The 14,823-nt window shown below is 46.9% G+C and overlaps 1 protein-coding gene across 12 annotated transcripts in view; it reads right to left on the bottom strand.

Annotated features, from left to right (window-relative positions):
* Window positions 1-5,597: 5,597 nt before the first annotated feature.
* Window positions 5,598-14,823, bottom strand: part of CALN1 (calneuron 1) — a 732,697-nt gene continuing 723,471 nt past the window's right edge. For all 12 annotated transcript variants that reach the window (XM_008018287.3, XM_008018289.3, XM_008018290.3 and 9 more), the window contains one exon: window positions 5,598-14,105. In XM_008018287.3, coding sequence (XP_008016478.1) covers window positions 13,978-14,105 — 128 coding nt within the window. In that variant the 3' untranslated portion in view covers window positions 5,598-13,977. The remainder of the gene's footprint in view (window positions 14,106-14,823) is intronic.

Here is a 14,823-nt window from a genome sequence, read left to right as displayed (position 1 = left end):
AAACCACATGAGTTCAACTTGGAGAGATTCTCTTGCCTCAGTCTCCCGAGTAGCTGGGATTAGAGGTGCCCGCCACCATGTCAAGCTAGTTTTTGTATTTTTAATAGAGATGGGGTTTCACCATGTTGGCGAAGCTGGTCTTGAACTCCTGACCTAGTGATCCACCTGCCTCGGTCTCCCAAAGTGCTGGAATTACAGGCATGAGCCATTGCACCCGGCCCCACATTCAGTTTTCTAGACTGGTCACTTCATCCTCAGAGGAGAAGGCTAGTGGAGGGACCAGAGACTGGCACTGGAGAGACACCAACCAAGAAGAAGCCATTCCATGGGGTTATCGGTGCGTAGAGGCTTATACAGAGGGAGGAGCAAATGCACAAACCATTCCATGTGGTTCCTGTACATCAGAGGTTCAAATACATGGAGGGTCAAGTTGGGTTCTCTTTATTTCAGAAGGCTGGGTAGAGTTGAGGCTGAAGGAGACACATACTGAGCCCTTCTCTGGGATGGTGCACTCATGCCTGGTCTGACACTGCCTTCTGGGATGCTGGACTTTCTGCCCAAGACACCTGGGGAATAGCAGGGCTCTGCCAGCTGCCCCATTGAGGTTCACATATGCACAGGAGGCTCAGCATCTCCATCCCTCCACCTCTTGGGGAATCTTGCTGCTTTTCCTTTGCTTTTTGAGGCTGCTCTTTGCGTTTTCTTTTCTTTCTTTCTTTCTTTTTTTTTTTTTCTCTTTTTTCAGATGGGGCCTAGGTCTGTCACCCAAGCTGGAGGGCAGTGGTGTGATCAAAGCTCATTGCAGCGTCAAACTCCTGGGCTCAAGCAATTCTCCTGCCTCAGCCTCTCAGGTAGCTGGGACTTTAAGGGTGTGTCAATACAACTTTATTTTTATTTTATTTTTTTGAGATGGAGTCTTGCTTTGTCCCCCAGGCTGGAGTGCAGTGGTGCAATCTCGGCTCACTGTAACCTCTACATCCCAGGTTCAAGAGATTCTCCTGCCTCAACTTCCTGAGTAACTGGGACTACAGGCGTGAGCCACCATGCCTATTTTTTATTTTTTGAAGACAGGGTCTCACTATGTTGACCAGGCTGGTCTCGAACTCCTGACCTCAAGCAATTGTCCCACCTTGGCCTCCTAAAGTGTTGGGATTACAGGTGTGAGCCACCATGCCAGGCTATGCCTCCTTTCTTTTTCTTTTTATTTTTCTTTTTTTTTTTTGAGACGGAGTCTCGCTCTGTTGCCCAGGCTGGAGTGCAGTGGCATGATCTCGGCTCACTGCAAACTCCGCTTCCCAGGTTCACGCCATTCTCCATTCAAATTCAGTAGGTTTGAGGTGAGCTCTAGGCATCTTTACATGTATAAGGCACTTGGTGATTCTTATAATAATTGCAGTTATGTATTGATCTCAATATCCATCACTCTGAAAAAGTGTTACTAAGACAATGGTCCCTAAACTTGAGGAGCATCAGAATTACCATGGACTTGTGGCTTTGGGCATCTCCAGAGTTTCTGATTGCATAGGCTGTGATGTGGCCTCAGAAGATTAATTTCTAACGAGTTCCAGGTTCTGCTTCCCTGGAAAGCACATGAATCAGAAAGAGTAGGAGGAACTCACTGCCCTAGTTCTTTTTTTTGTTTTTCTCTTTTTTTATGAGACGGAGTCTGGCTCTGTTGCCCAGGCTGGAGTGCAGTGGCGAGATCTCGGCTCACTGCAAGCTCCACCTCCCGGGTTCACGCCATTCTCCTGCCTCAGCCTCCAAGTAGCTGGGACTACAGGCGCCTGCCACCTCGCCCGGCTAGTTTTTTGTATTTTTAGTGGAGATGGGGTTCTCTGTGCAGTTAGAATCTCCAAGTGAGCTTCTAAAATCCGTGAGGTCCAGGCTGCATCCCAGAACAATGAAGTCACCCAGAACAATGGAATATCTGGGGGTGAGGCCAAGACAATTCAGTATTTTATTTTACTTTACTTTACTATTGTATTTTATTTTATTTTATTTTATTTTATTTTATTTTATTTTATTTTATTTTATTTTATTGAAAGAGTCTCATTTCATTACCCAGGCTGGAGTGCAGTGCTGCGATCAGCTCACTACAGCCTGGAACTCCTGGGCTCAGAGATCCTCCTGCCTCAGCCTACAGAGTAGCTGTGATTACAGGTGCATGCCTGTACATTTTTTTTTTTTTTTTGAGACGGAGTCTTGCTCTGTTGCCAGACTAGAGTGCAGGGGCGTGATCTCATCTCACTACAACCTCCGCCTCCTGGGTTCAAACGATTCTCCTGCCTCAGCCTCCTGAGTAGCTGGGACTACAGGCGCACGCCACCACGCTGGCTAGTTTTTTTTATTTTTAGGAGAGACAGGGTTTCACCATGTTGGCCAGGATGGTCTCGATCTCTTGACCTCGTGATCTGCCCGCCTTGGCCTCCCAAAGTGCTGGGATTACAGGTGTGAGCCACCGCGCCTGGCCTATTTTAAAAACATTTTTGGAGGAAGGAGGAGGTCTTGCTGTATTGCCCAGGCTGATCTTGAACTCCTGGGCTCAAGTGATCTTCCCGCCTCAGCGTCCCAGAGTGCTGGGATTACAGGCATGAGGCACTGCGCCTGGCCAACAGTGATATTTTTTTTAAAAAACTCCCCAGGCAACTGTATGTGTAAGCATGGTTGAGAGCCACTGCCTGGAAGAGGTTTCTGAAGCTCAGCTAACTTTGAGATACCCCGAGAGCGGAGAAGAAAGATGCGGAAAGATTGAGAGGCCGAAGTCCCGAGAGCCAAAGTGGGACTATGAACCCCAGAGAATCCGAGACAGCATGTCATCTTAATGCGGCTCTGGAGATTCCTGGTGGTTGGTACCTGCGTCTTTCTTTTTGGTCCTAGGAAACTCAAAAATGAGAGCAGGGTTCTTGCCTGGTGCAGGCAGCCAGGTCCGAGCACAGCTGCAGGACGGATTACCAAAGACCACTGAAACCATAGGAGCCCTCTGGCCACACACTGACCTATGCTTGGGAGCTGGAGCACTGCCCCAGGTGCAGAGCACCAGGAGCTACAGGTGTGTACTTGGGAGGCTGGAACATAGCTGTTTCCTCTGCTCAGGGCACTGCCTGGTGATGAAACCCAGGTGTCCTGGACCGGGTATGATGGCTCATGCCTATAATCCCAGCACTTTGGGAGGCCGAGGTGGGTGGATCACTTGAGGTCAGGACTTCAGGACCAGCCTGGACAACATGGCAAAACCCCATCTCTACAAAAAACACAAAAAAATTAGCCAGGCAGTGGTGGTGTGCACCTGTAATCCCAGCTACTGGGGAGGCTGAGGCACAAGAATCACTTGAACCCAGGAGGTGGAGGTTGCAGTGAGCCGAGATCACGTCACTGCACTCCAGCCTGGGTGACAGAGCAAGACTCTGTCTTCAAAAAACAAAAAAAAAAAAAAAAAAAAAAAAAGAAAGAAAGAAAAGGAAAAGAAACCCAGGCGTCCTGTGTCATAAAACCAAGGAGTGCAAGACAGACCTTGGCCTCAGGTCCGCAGCAGTCAAGGTACTGATCCTTTGTCACTTAAAACAAAGCCCCTTGCTACAGGCAGACCTTCCAGATTCAGCAGAGAATCCATGCATTTCTAACGCGAATGTGGCTGAACCATAAACCTTTATGTGAAAGAAAAGCCTTTGAAGTTCATTTTGTTATGAAATCATGACAAAATTTTGGCCAGGCATGGTGACTGACATCTGTAATCCCAGCACTTTGGGAGGCCAAGGCAGGTGGATCACCTGAGGTCGGAAGTTCGAGACCAGTCTGACCAACATGGAGAAACCCCGTCTCTACTAAAAATACAAAATTAGCCAGGCATGGTGGCGCATCCCTATTAACCCCAGCTGCTCGGGAGGCTGAGGGAGGAGAATCGCTTGAACCTGGGAGGCGGAGGTTGCAGTGAGCCGAGATTGCGCCATTGTATTTGAGCCTGGGCAACATGACTGAAACGGCGTCTCAAAAAACAAAAAAGAAAAATTTCAATGGGATTGAAAGGTAGGTTCACATCTTAAGGGAAAATTTTGTTTTACTTTGGACATTATCCAGTTTGGGCCCACATTGGACAATGAGTCTTAGGGGTTCATTGTCCTCAGCTCAGTGTGCAAGGACTCGGAGACACTGAGTTCTGTGGTCAGAGCTCTGGTGAGCAGTTTGTTATACAGGAAACTCCTGGGGTGAGTTGCCCGGAAAAAAAGAATATTCATAACTAGGTGCTAGATTATAATAACAAAAATGAAAAACGACAGATTAGAGAGGATAACCTCTAAGTCATCATCTCGCTGGAATTTTCCAGAGGCCTCTTTAATGGGGTGAAAAGCATAAAGAAAAGTGTGCTTTATGCCTGAAACATTCTATTTTTAGGATTTTTAAAACAATAACAGATGCTTAGTGAATTCACCTCATAAGCTACCCCTGAGAAGGTATATAAAATGGAATATTTAAAACAGGGTGCCCGAGAGGATCCTGGAAGATCCAAAACCCAACTGGAAACTCAGTTTTTTTGGCTAAAAACAAGGCATCTGGAAAAATGTGAGATAACATTTTTGAGAAGAGAAAAAAGTATGAGATGCTTCATGGTTCTTGGAAACAGGAGGCCGAGTTCTGGTCCAAATTTGGGCAGTGAATCTGTAGTCCCAGCTAGCCAGGAGACTGAGGTGGGAAGATCACTGGAGCCCAGGAGTTTGACACCAGTCTGGGCAACAGAGTGAGACCCTGTCTCTGCCAAAATTAAAAATAAATATAAGCTGAGTGCTATGGGACGAGCCTGCAGTCCCAGCTATTCAGAAGGCCAAGGCAGGAGGATCACTTGAGCCCAGGAGTTCAAGACCAGCCTGGGCAACATACTGAGACCCCATCTCTAAAAAAATTTTTTTAAATTAGCCATTCATCATGGTGCCCACCTGTAGTTTCAGATACTCAGGAAGCCGAGGTGGGAGGATCTCTTGAACCCAGGTGTTTGAGGCTGCAGCGAGCTATGATTACTCCACTGCACTCCAGCCTGGGTGACCCTGTCTCTAAAAAAAGAAAAGAAAAGAAAAAGAGAGAAAAATAAAAAGAAAAAAAAGAAAAGAAAAGAAATTTTGGGCATGATCTCAGTTAGTGCCCTTAATCGAGTCACTTAACTTTTTCATCCCCTGAGTTTCCTTATTTAAGGAAATAGGTGTCTTTTTCTATTTCTAAGAAGCTCAAATAACATTAAAACTTGCAAAAGCTAAAGTAAAAGCTATACAATGCCTTAAAGTAATGTTAAGAAGAATTTGGCAAATGGAATCCCAAAAGGATGACACCATTAGCTTGGGTGTCGGCAACGTTTTTAAAATTATAATGTCTGCTCCCTAGCCAGAAGGTGCTTCATAATTCTCACCATATGTTCCACAGTCCACTTACTCGCCCTAACGCCAGTCATCTCTCTTTAGCATCCCAGCAGACAGCGAGATCCCGCGGCAGCTTTGTCACCTGTGGCTTCTTGGTGATGCCAGGCTGTCATTGAACAGACTGGTTGCCCTTTGGGGTCCCAGGAATGAGTTTCCTGACCCATTTGCAAATCAAACCACACATAATGAATGGAATCTCTCATCAAAAGAAAAAAAAACTTTTATTTTTTCTATTGCATAAATAATGGTAAATTAGACTCTTTTTATACAGATTATGTATTTACAGACAAGTTCGGTTAAAGAAAACATCTGGTAAATATGGCAGTTTTCCTTTATACACTAAGATAACATATTAATAATATATACTTCATTTGATTGGTAAGTTGCATGCTAAGTTAATTTATATTAATATGTACATTTTATATAAAGATTCTTTTTTGACTAGTCTGCTGACTTTCTCATCACTTAATAGCAGAAATCATCAACTAATACTGAATGAGAGAAAATGGGATGCTAATGAGGTAAATGGGAAGATGGTGATTGATGAGCTCCATCTTAGTGGCTTATTCTGGATACGAGAGCCGCCAAGCTCCAATCGTCCTGGCCGTGATCAATCCCCAGCTGTGCTTCTATTTACACCCAACATATTGGGGGCAATATACAAAATACAGTCATTTACTACTGTGCTTTGAGAGACAGCTCACGTCCCAAGTCTAATGACCGCTACAATCACAGCAACCTTCCTCCCCACCCAACAGATGACAGTTCACCAACCCAATGCCTGGACAGACTTTCTGAGTCTAATTTTTCTCCAAAGTTGTTGTTTTTGGTTAGTCCTTGGAGAAATAGCTTCTTCCTGGATTCAGAACTGGGGAAGAGAATCAGACCCCACTAAGAAGCCACTTGAGGACCCCTGAAAGCTGATTTTGAGTTAAGAAAGAGAAAATATGCTTTAATTTTCCTTGGAGAGAGTTGAGAGGCACTGGCTTGTGCAACTCTCCACCAGGAGCTGAGGGGATCCTTTCTTGGCCAATCTACGTCTTTCCCAGGGAGAACAACAGGGTTTGTTAGAAAAATAATTACTGGGATGTCAGTCTACTTTAGGAAGAGGGGAAAAAGAAGAGAATCTAGGGTTTTATGTTGCCTGGGGCAGAAGGGTTAGAGACTTGTGGATCCTGCAGTTGCTCTCTTCCTGCCCTCTCTCCCTGCTCATGGGTGGGCCACATCAAAAGCAGGCACCATTCAAAACTCAGCATCCCTCATTAGCCATTTAAAGAAATATCGCAGGTGGCCTGTGCCCCAGGACTCTTAATCTAATTCCTCACAATCACCAGAGATCATGACCACCTTCTTTCTGCGGTATTAGGAATAATTACAAGCCACTATCAACATATGCTGGAAGTGCTGTTATAGTGGCCAGAAAAAAAAAAAAAAAAAAAAAAAAAACAAAAAAAAACAAGGAAAGAAAGAAATAACTGGAAATTGTGCTCTTTATTCAGTAGCTTTCAGTAAGGCTTTCTCAGATGGAGAAATACGCATCTCTTCTTGGAATCTGCCATTGTTTCCTCCAACTTCCTCCTGAATTCTGATTCACCTAGCCTTTGGGGAGGTGACTGACTCCCTTTATTTTCACACTTGCCAAGACAAAGACAGAAAGCTCATCTTTGATGCTCCCTTGAGTCAGCAAGTCCTTAGGGAATAAACAAAACCTCTTGCCTGCAAGATAGGACACACTTGACATACACCAATTTGCATTGTTTGATTTACAGACAGCGGACACCAAAAGAGAGACTTTATCACAACAGCCTCTTGGGACTTGTGTTCAAAAAGGAGCTGCCAGTTCCTAGTGCAATTCATGGGGGAAATCCAGACCCTCTCAGTGGGGAGTATTCACTCCATCTTGTTTCAGACAAAACAGAAGGGAGGGCTTGTCTGGTTGACTTTTCCTCTGGCTTTAGAGAAACCTGAAGTCAGGGAGGAATGTCACTCAACGTAACCTAGATAGTGGGTGGAAGAGTCCTAACTCCTGGGCTTTCTCCAGCTGGTAGTACCAACCACAGTTTGAGTTCTTTCCTCTGCTCTCCTGGCCTCAGTTTAACAGGTCTGAGCGCCCTGGGAGAGGCATTCTGGGCTTGACAGACGTCAGCATCCTCCCAGGAATGGCGAGCTACCAGCCTGCTCTTGAAATCCACAGAGCCTGTCATGTGGATCAGACTGATGGGCAACCCCTTGACACTCAATGCTCTGCATGTTTCCAAAGTAGGCCAGCAATCCGGAGAAGAACTTCAGAGGACAGCATCTGCAGCCCTTTAAGAACTTTCTTTGACTCTCTCAGGTCCAGGGATGGAGCAATATCACAGTTGCACCTTGCATTCCCTGGAATATTTCTTCCTAATTAGCCTGCTCTTCTATCCCACCGGAACATTCCAGCCTCTGTATCCTTTCCACTTGGACAGTAACTTCTAACAGTGTGAGAAGCACTAGTTTGAAAGCCAACCCATCATACCTGAGGAAAAGAGATGGGTGAGTCTATGCCCGGCATGGGGGGTGTGCTCAACTGATGAACTACCCCAAGGTCAGGGTAAGGGCAGGTGACTGGGCGAGCTTTTCCACTTTCAGAGGACTGTCTCGTGGGTGGGGCTGGAAAAACCTCATTCTTTGTGATATATTTCCAGTCGATGGAATAAAATTAATTTTGCCTTGGAGACATTTTGAACAATATCATCTTGTCTCTCGAGACCCTATAAGGAGTCCCAAATGAATATGAAGGAGAAACCATGGCTGTCAAAGTGACCATATGCATTACCAACGACCATAGGATACTAAGAGAAATGCTTGGCTTGTTGGCGTCATTGATCTCATTCCTCCAAACCAATCACACACTTTGGATATTTGTTCCCTCCAAATTTCATGTTGATCTCCAATGCTGGAGGTGGGGCCTGCTAGCAGGTATTTGGGACATAGGGACAGATTCCTCATGAATGACTCGGTGCCCTCCCCGTAGTAATGAGTGAATTCTCACTTTATTAGTTCATGCAATTGTTGGTTGTTAAGGAGACTGGCACCTCCTCTCCTCTCTCTTGCTCCTGTTCTTGCCATGTGACGTGCCTGCTATTCCTTCACCTTCCACCATTAGTCAAAGCTTTCTGAGGCTTCACCAGAAGCCAAGTAGATGTTGATACCTTGCTCATACAGCCTGCAGAACCGTGTGCCAAATAAACCTCTTTTCTTTATAAATTACCCAGTGTTATAAATTACCCTTTATAGCAATGCAAAATGTACTAACATACACCTATTTATGCCAGGGCCAAAAAGGGCCAAAAAATTGAGGACAGTCCCCTGAGTGACTTAGTCAAAGCAAGTATGAAGTGAAACTGAACAGTTGTGACACTCAAATTATCATGGAGACAGAACCAGTAAGAGGCAGCCCTCATTCTCCTCTATGTTGCCATCACTTTAAATAATTTAAATGGAAAAGTCTTAGCTGGTGAATGCTTCTTTTTTTAAATTACTTTTTGAGATGAAGTTTTGCTCTGTTGCCGAGGTTGGGGTGCAGTGGCGTGATCTCGGCTCACTGCAGCCTCTGCCTCCAGGGTTCAGGTGATTCTCCTGCCTCAGCCCTCCAGAGTAGCTAGGATTACAGGTGCCCGACACCATGCTCGGCTAATTTTTGTTTTTTTTTTTTTTTTAGTAGAGATGGGGTTTCACCATGTTGGTCAGGCTGGTCTTGAACTCCTGGTCTCAAGTGATCCACCTGCCTAGGCCTCCCAAAGTGCTGGGATTACAGGTGTGAACCACCGCACCTGGCCCTTAATGCTTCTTTTCTATTTCAGACAGATTCTCCCCTTCTAGGGCAGTTGAGCAATCAGGTGTGGAGGGAAGATGGCTACGGTGAGGCCTTTAGGTTACGGACTCTTAGCTCCATGGGGATCACTGAAGAGGCCAGTGAGAATGTTCTGATTTGAGGTCTTTTAAGACAGATATTCTTCAGGTCGCAGCTCTGCAGACCTCCTGGTTATACAACCAGGATGTGCGATGTGCTGAAGTCTAAAAGTTTAATCTCAATTCATCTGTATCATCACGGTGATATAGGAAAAGGGGCCCTTCCTAGCAGGGGAATTCTAGACCCTCCCCGTATCTTGGTGACACGGTGAAAAATGTAATGACTAGGGCCTTTGGAGAAATAGTGTGGCAAAATGACCCAATAGGGGTCGAGACCTGCAGTTAGGAGGAGCAGAGCTTAGCGGCTTCTGCAAGGAAGGAGAGCAAGGACACAGTAAACATGGATCCCAGGACACGTGACCACACATGGCCAGGTCAGCCCAAACCGGGGAGCTGTCCTGGGTGGTTGCACCCTTCATTTTCTGTCCCTGCCCTCACAGGGCCTCAGGGAAACTGCTAGATTTAGGTGAAGAGCAATGTGCAAAACTGTCTTTGATTTATGACCTGAGTCTGGACTTAAGCCTTGTAGGAGGCATTTGGAATAAAAGGTAAATTTTTCCCTCTCAGTTCTGAAACATACCGCTTTATGATTCTATGAATGGGAAGTTGGGAGGGGCATTACTGTCAAAAGCAGCTGTTCATTTTTCATAGGCTCTTTTGGATAACTGCAAGATCGTAGACCATTTGTCAAGTGAAATTTGAGACAGGGCAGGTATCGAAAAAGGAGACTCGTAAGACACATCTTGTTCTCTGCAAATAAAACACCCAGACATTTCCGAAACCACTGGGTTTGCCTAAGACCACATGTAAACCTCAGTTCACCAAAGTTCACGCGCCTGGCTTGCGAGAGTGTGTCTCAACAGGCAAACCGTGACTTTTCAAGACTGGAGGCTTAAAATCTGGTTTGCCTTGCAAGGTGATATTTCTGCCTGTTTACCTAGATTAAGGGGTCCTGGCTCTGGACCCTGGGAGAAGGGGCTGGGAGTGGGGATGGGGAGATACCAGGGCTTACAGGTAGCTCCTGTTCTCTTGAGTAAATAGAAGGACAAGTTCAAATGCAAGACAAAAAGGCAGAGAAACCACCCAGATGCTTTAAGGGTAATTGCCTCTCCCAGCAGGATACAGAGGCAGAGAGTCAGGTTGCACTCAGGCTGAATTGGGAGTGTTCTTCAAGAAAATGTTCCCTATTTTTGTGTGCCTTGGCAAATTTGGAATGCAAGGGTTGCCATGGTAATATCCCTCTTTTTTTTTTTGTCAGATCAGTCACGTGGGACCCATGCACATTCTGGAAGCCACTGCTAATAGTTCCGATGCTACATTCTGTTTGGGGGCTTTGTTGGTATCTGGAACGGTGGGGCACAGCTTCTTTGGGGATCAAGGGAGTCAGGGTCCATTTCCCCTTCTCTCCCAAGGAAACTGCCTTCTTGATCATCACTTGTATTTTCTGGGTGTGTGTGTGTGGGGGTGTGGTATCTGCTCTTGCAGCAAGAATGAACCAACCTGCGTTTGTCAATCCCTCAGTCTCCCCACAGTTGGGCAGCCGAGGTCACTGGTGCCTAAGTCTATTAGCTAGAGGACAGAGCAAGGGGTGGGCTCTTCCCTCTCAATTCCTGCAGAAGTCACCTCCAGCTGGGGCTACATGGCATCCCTTGGGCATGGGAGACCAGGACCTTCTGGAACCTTCAGCCATTAGCTTCATAGCCACCATGATGGGGACACTGACTGGCATGGGGCCCTGGCATAAAATTTGTGTGAACGGCGCTGGGAGTTGGCTGCCTGACAAAGAAGCCTTCCTTATACCCAAGACAAAACTGTCCCAGAAAAGCAATCAGGGTGCAAGTCACCGGGAGAAACTCTGAGCTCCTGAAGTCTAAGGAATGCCGCTAGCTCAGGGCCGTCTCCACCCACTGTGTCCTTCGGTCCCTGGGTGCCACGTGGGGGGTTACCACGGTGGGAAGTTACCACGGTGGGAAGTTAACTCCTAAGTTGTCAGAAAGAATTCCGCATCTTCCTTCTTGCCGTCTTTCTCTAGCAGTCCACAGAGGAATGCATTCTCCTAGATTTTCCCCTGGGGAGGGTGGGCTTGCTTCCAGGTCACTGGGAGTGAGAAGAAGGGTCACTGTTAGGGAAGGAATCCTGCAGGCTTTGTAGAAAACAGGATGATGGCGCCTCTCCAGAACTCCTTTTCCTCCCTACTTGGGCACAGTGGCTAATCTCTCTGCCAATGAAATCTAACCCCCACCTCCTGAAGGGTCTCTGTTCTCCAGCAGGAGGCAGAAGAACTCGCAGAAAAGCCGCCTTCGAAGAAGTGCTCATTTTCTGCCCTGAAGACCAGCCTCAGCTGCGGCATTTCAGGCCCCTCTCATGGGGGAGGGGGCTTTGAAGAATCATCCCTGGGGTTTCTACCCAGTCTACTTAGGGTCCTGCACCCTTATCCCCAGGAGGACGTGGTTTGGTGGTTCAGGGGTCAGGGAAAGATAGGAAAGTATATCCCTTCAAGATCTGCTCTGCCCTCCCATCCAAATCCAGCTGGGAGAGGGCAAACTGCCCAGGGCAGATATTAAGGATGAGGTTGTTCGATGTGTTAGTATTCTGCATTTGGACCTGTTCTAGTTCAGAATTCCAATCCTAAGGGGACCGTGGTGAGTCAGCCAACGGGAGCGACAGAAGGGGCAGGCATGCAGTGTGCAGGCAGCAGGGCAGGTAAGGGGGAAAGGCAGGTTGCTGCCTCCTTGGTCTGGCCTTGCTGGGCTGAACTCCAGGAAGTTTTGCAGAGGGACCTGCAATCCCCCAGGCTCTTGGGAGCTTACATCTCCTCCCTCCTCCATACTATGGCTCAAACCCTAGTTTTACTTGTGCTCATCAGGAATATTGACACTCTCCCACAAAGGGAAAGTTTCTACAGCTGCCCCCAGGCTGTTGCCAGGAGCACTTGCAGAGGTGAATGAGAAAACTCTCATCGGAGACCTTGGGTGCTCCAAGTCTGAGAAGGCAGTAGGGAGAAAGCTGAGCAGGAAGACAGGGAGGGAGATCAGGAACACACAACACACCAAAAACCCTACCCACTGCACTGAGACAAGAAAGCTTCTGGTGGCTTGATACTGGAAGAAAGGGGGGAAGCACATAGTTTTAGGATGTAATCAAAAGAAGTAGGAGCAAGGTAATTCCATTACAAAATAAAGACCTGAGCTTGGAAAAGTACAAAGGGAACTATTACATCTAGAGATTACCGGCTAATCTGACTACACAAGCTTGAATTCATAGTAGTGGCTGACATCTAGGAAAAGTCAGGAAATTACAGACTTGGAATGGAGTTGAAAACAGATCCTTGGTTCAGTTACCTTCCCCAACGAAAGTATTCTGTAGGCAGGAGTAAATCACCTGTTCTGTTGGCTAAACTCATAAACATCTTTTCCCCCCACCTCCTGAAAATAAGTCAGTTGCAGAATCTGAAGGCCAGAAGATCTTATGTAAAATACAGTCGTTTGATCTCTCCATCTTTCCATTTTGGATTGCATTTCTCTTTTTAGCTGGGGAAGACTAACTAACAAAGCGAACTCCAAGGTAAGGGAAAGGTAAGATGCACAAGAACCTTAACTTACAAAGGTCATCCGGCATAGAGACGTGGTGGGTCTCCATGACTCCAGATGGCTGGGTGTGGGTGTCAAAACCTCACCGCCAGTCTCAGTCCCCTCCCCCTCAACCTGCCTCACCCCTGCCCCAAAGAAGCAGGGATGAGTGTGGGAGGGAGGACAAGCTTATATTAGGTGTAAGCGATTAGGGAAGAATGACGTCGCACACGAAGAAGCCAAATATATATATCTGTCTATGTTATAGAGATGCCCACGATTACGCTTCTTTTTTTTTTCTCTAATGGCAGCACAGGCGGCAAAGCTGGGAGAAAGGCTCTCTGCGGGTTCCAAAATGCTGGTGCGGGATGGGCTCTAGGAACAGAAAGCCAAGTGCCAACGGAAACTGAGAGCACCCCAGCTCTACCAATGGCAGTCCTCTAGAAAAGGCAGTAAGAACGGAAGCGGTGAGGGGTGCAGCTAAAGACCGCCAGGGACTGCACCCCACTTAATGGCTTTCCCCTCATGCCTTGGGGGGGTCTCCACTGGGTGGAGGAAGGAAGCCAGGGTGGGATGGAAAGCCCTCTCTTCTGTGGCAACCCAGAAGTCAGCCTCTTGGAACTGAGGGTTGACCTCAGCAGAGAGTCTCCTGTTGACCCTTGGGTTGAAAGAATGGGGAGTGGAGGTGACTGTGTGTTCATGCCTCTCTCTTGCTCTCTCACCATTATACCTGGATGGCCGCTGGAATTCCGAGATGAAGATGAAGTTTTTCTCTAGAGTTATGACTGATGGTTGAAGCAGTAATTCGGAAATCCTGGCTATTTATTGCATTAGAAAACAAAACCATTAAAGCACTGAAGACAGCCCTTTAGTGTCCCTGCCAAGGAGATGAAGCTGAAGTGCAACCCCAGTTGCACTCAACCTTGGGTTCTTTACTGAATGGTTCCATCGTCTGCATCCATCCATAGTCCATAGGTCCATGTCTGCTGTGTGGAGGAAGAGTCTGCCCGCAGGGCATGCACATGCGCGGTGAGCTGCAACACAGTGTGGCTGGCGGGAGGCTGCTACTCCATGCCGCTCCGGAGTATCTGGTTGGCTGCAATCAGCATGACGCTGATGATGAAGGCCATAGCAAAGGCGCATATGAGGCTCTTCCGGACGCAGGTCTGTCTGTTCTGCTTCTGGGAATGCACTGGTGGTGGGAGGAGCAGGTGTGGGAGGAAGGAAGAGGGGTTGGGAGAAGACAGAAGAGAGAAATGACACAGTGAGATAGGTTGCAACTCTTCCTCAACAGGCCAGCAGTGAGTCCTATAGGATGAGACTGGTCAAATTAAGTTGACAGGCACTTATGGGACTGTTACCATGGAGACTGCATAATATAAAACACCTTCTGGTGAAAGGTATGAAATGAGAAAACTTCTATAACAAGAACCATGATGGATGTGATGTTAAGCTTTCTGATAGAATAGAGCTAGAATGACTTTCAGAGCCAGGAAATATGGGACATTTCAGAGTCAGTTTCATAAAAGGCACCATCCAGTGATTGCTGTATCCATTTCTGCAGCTGATAGGAACAGAGTGGAAGTTCAGATGCTTCCCTACATCTCTGTGATCAGCTGGGTGCAGCTTACCTTTCCTGGACATTTTTTTTGGGTTTTGCTAGTCAAATCACTGTAAGTGACTTCTTGCATTATTTCAGACATACACATAGTAGTTCTACAGTGGGGTCGTTGGACAAGCAGCGTCCCCATTGCTGAGAGCCTGATAGCTTTTTTTTTTTTTTTTTTTTTTTGAGACAGTGTATTGCTCCATCTCCCAGGCTGGAGGGCAGTGGTACTATTGTAGTTCACTGCACCCTTAACCTCCTGGGCTCAAGTTGTCCTCCCACTTCAGCCTCCTGAGTAGCTGGA

Source organism: Chlorocebus sabaeus, chromosome 28 (genome assembly GCF_047675955.1).
Source record: "Chlorocebus sabaeus isolate Y175 chromosome 28, mChlSab1.0.hap1, whole genome shotgun sequence".
Taxonomy (NCBI): domain Eukaryota; kingdom Metazoa; phylum Chordata; class Mammalia; order Primates; family Cercopithecidae; genus Chlorocebus; species Chlorocebus sabaeus.
This window is presented reverse-complemented; position numbering and strand designations above follow the sequence as displayed.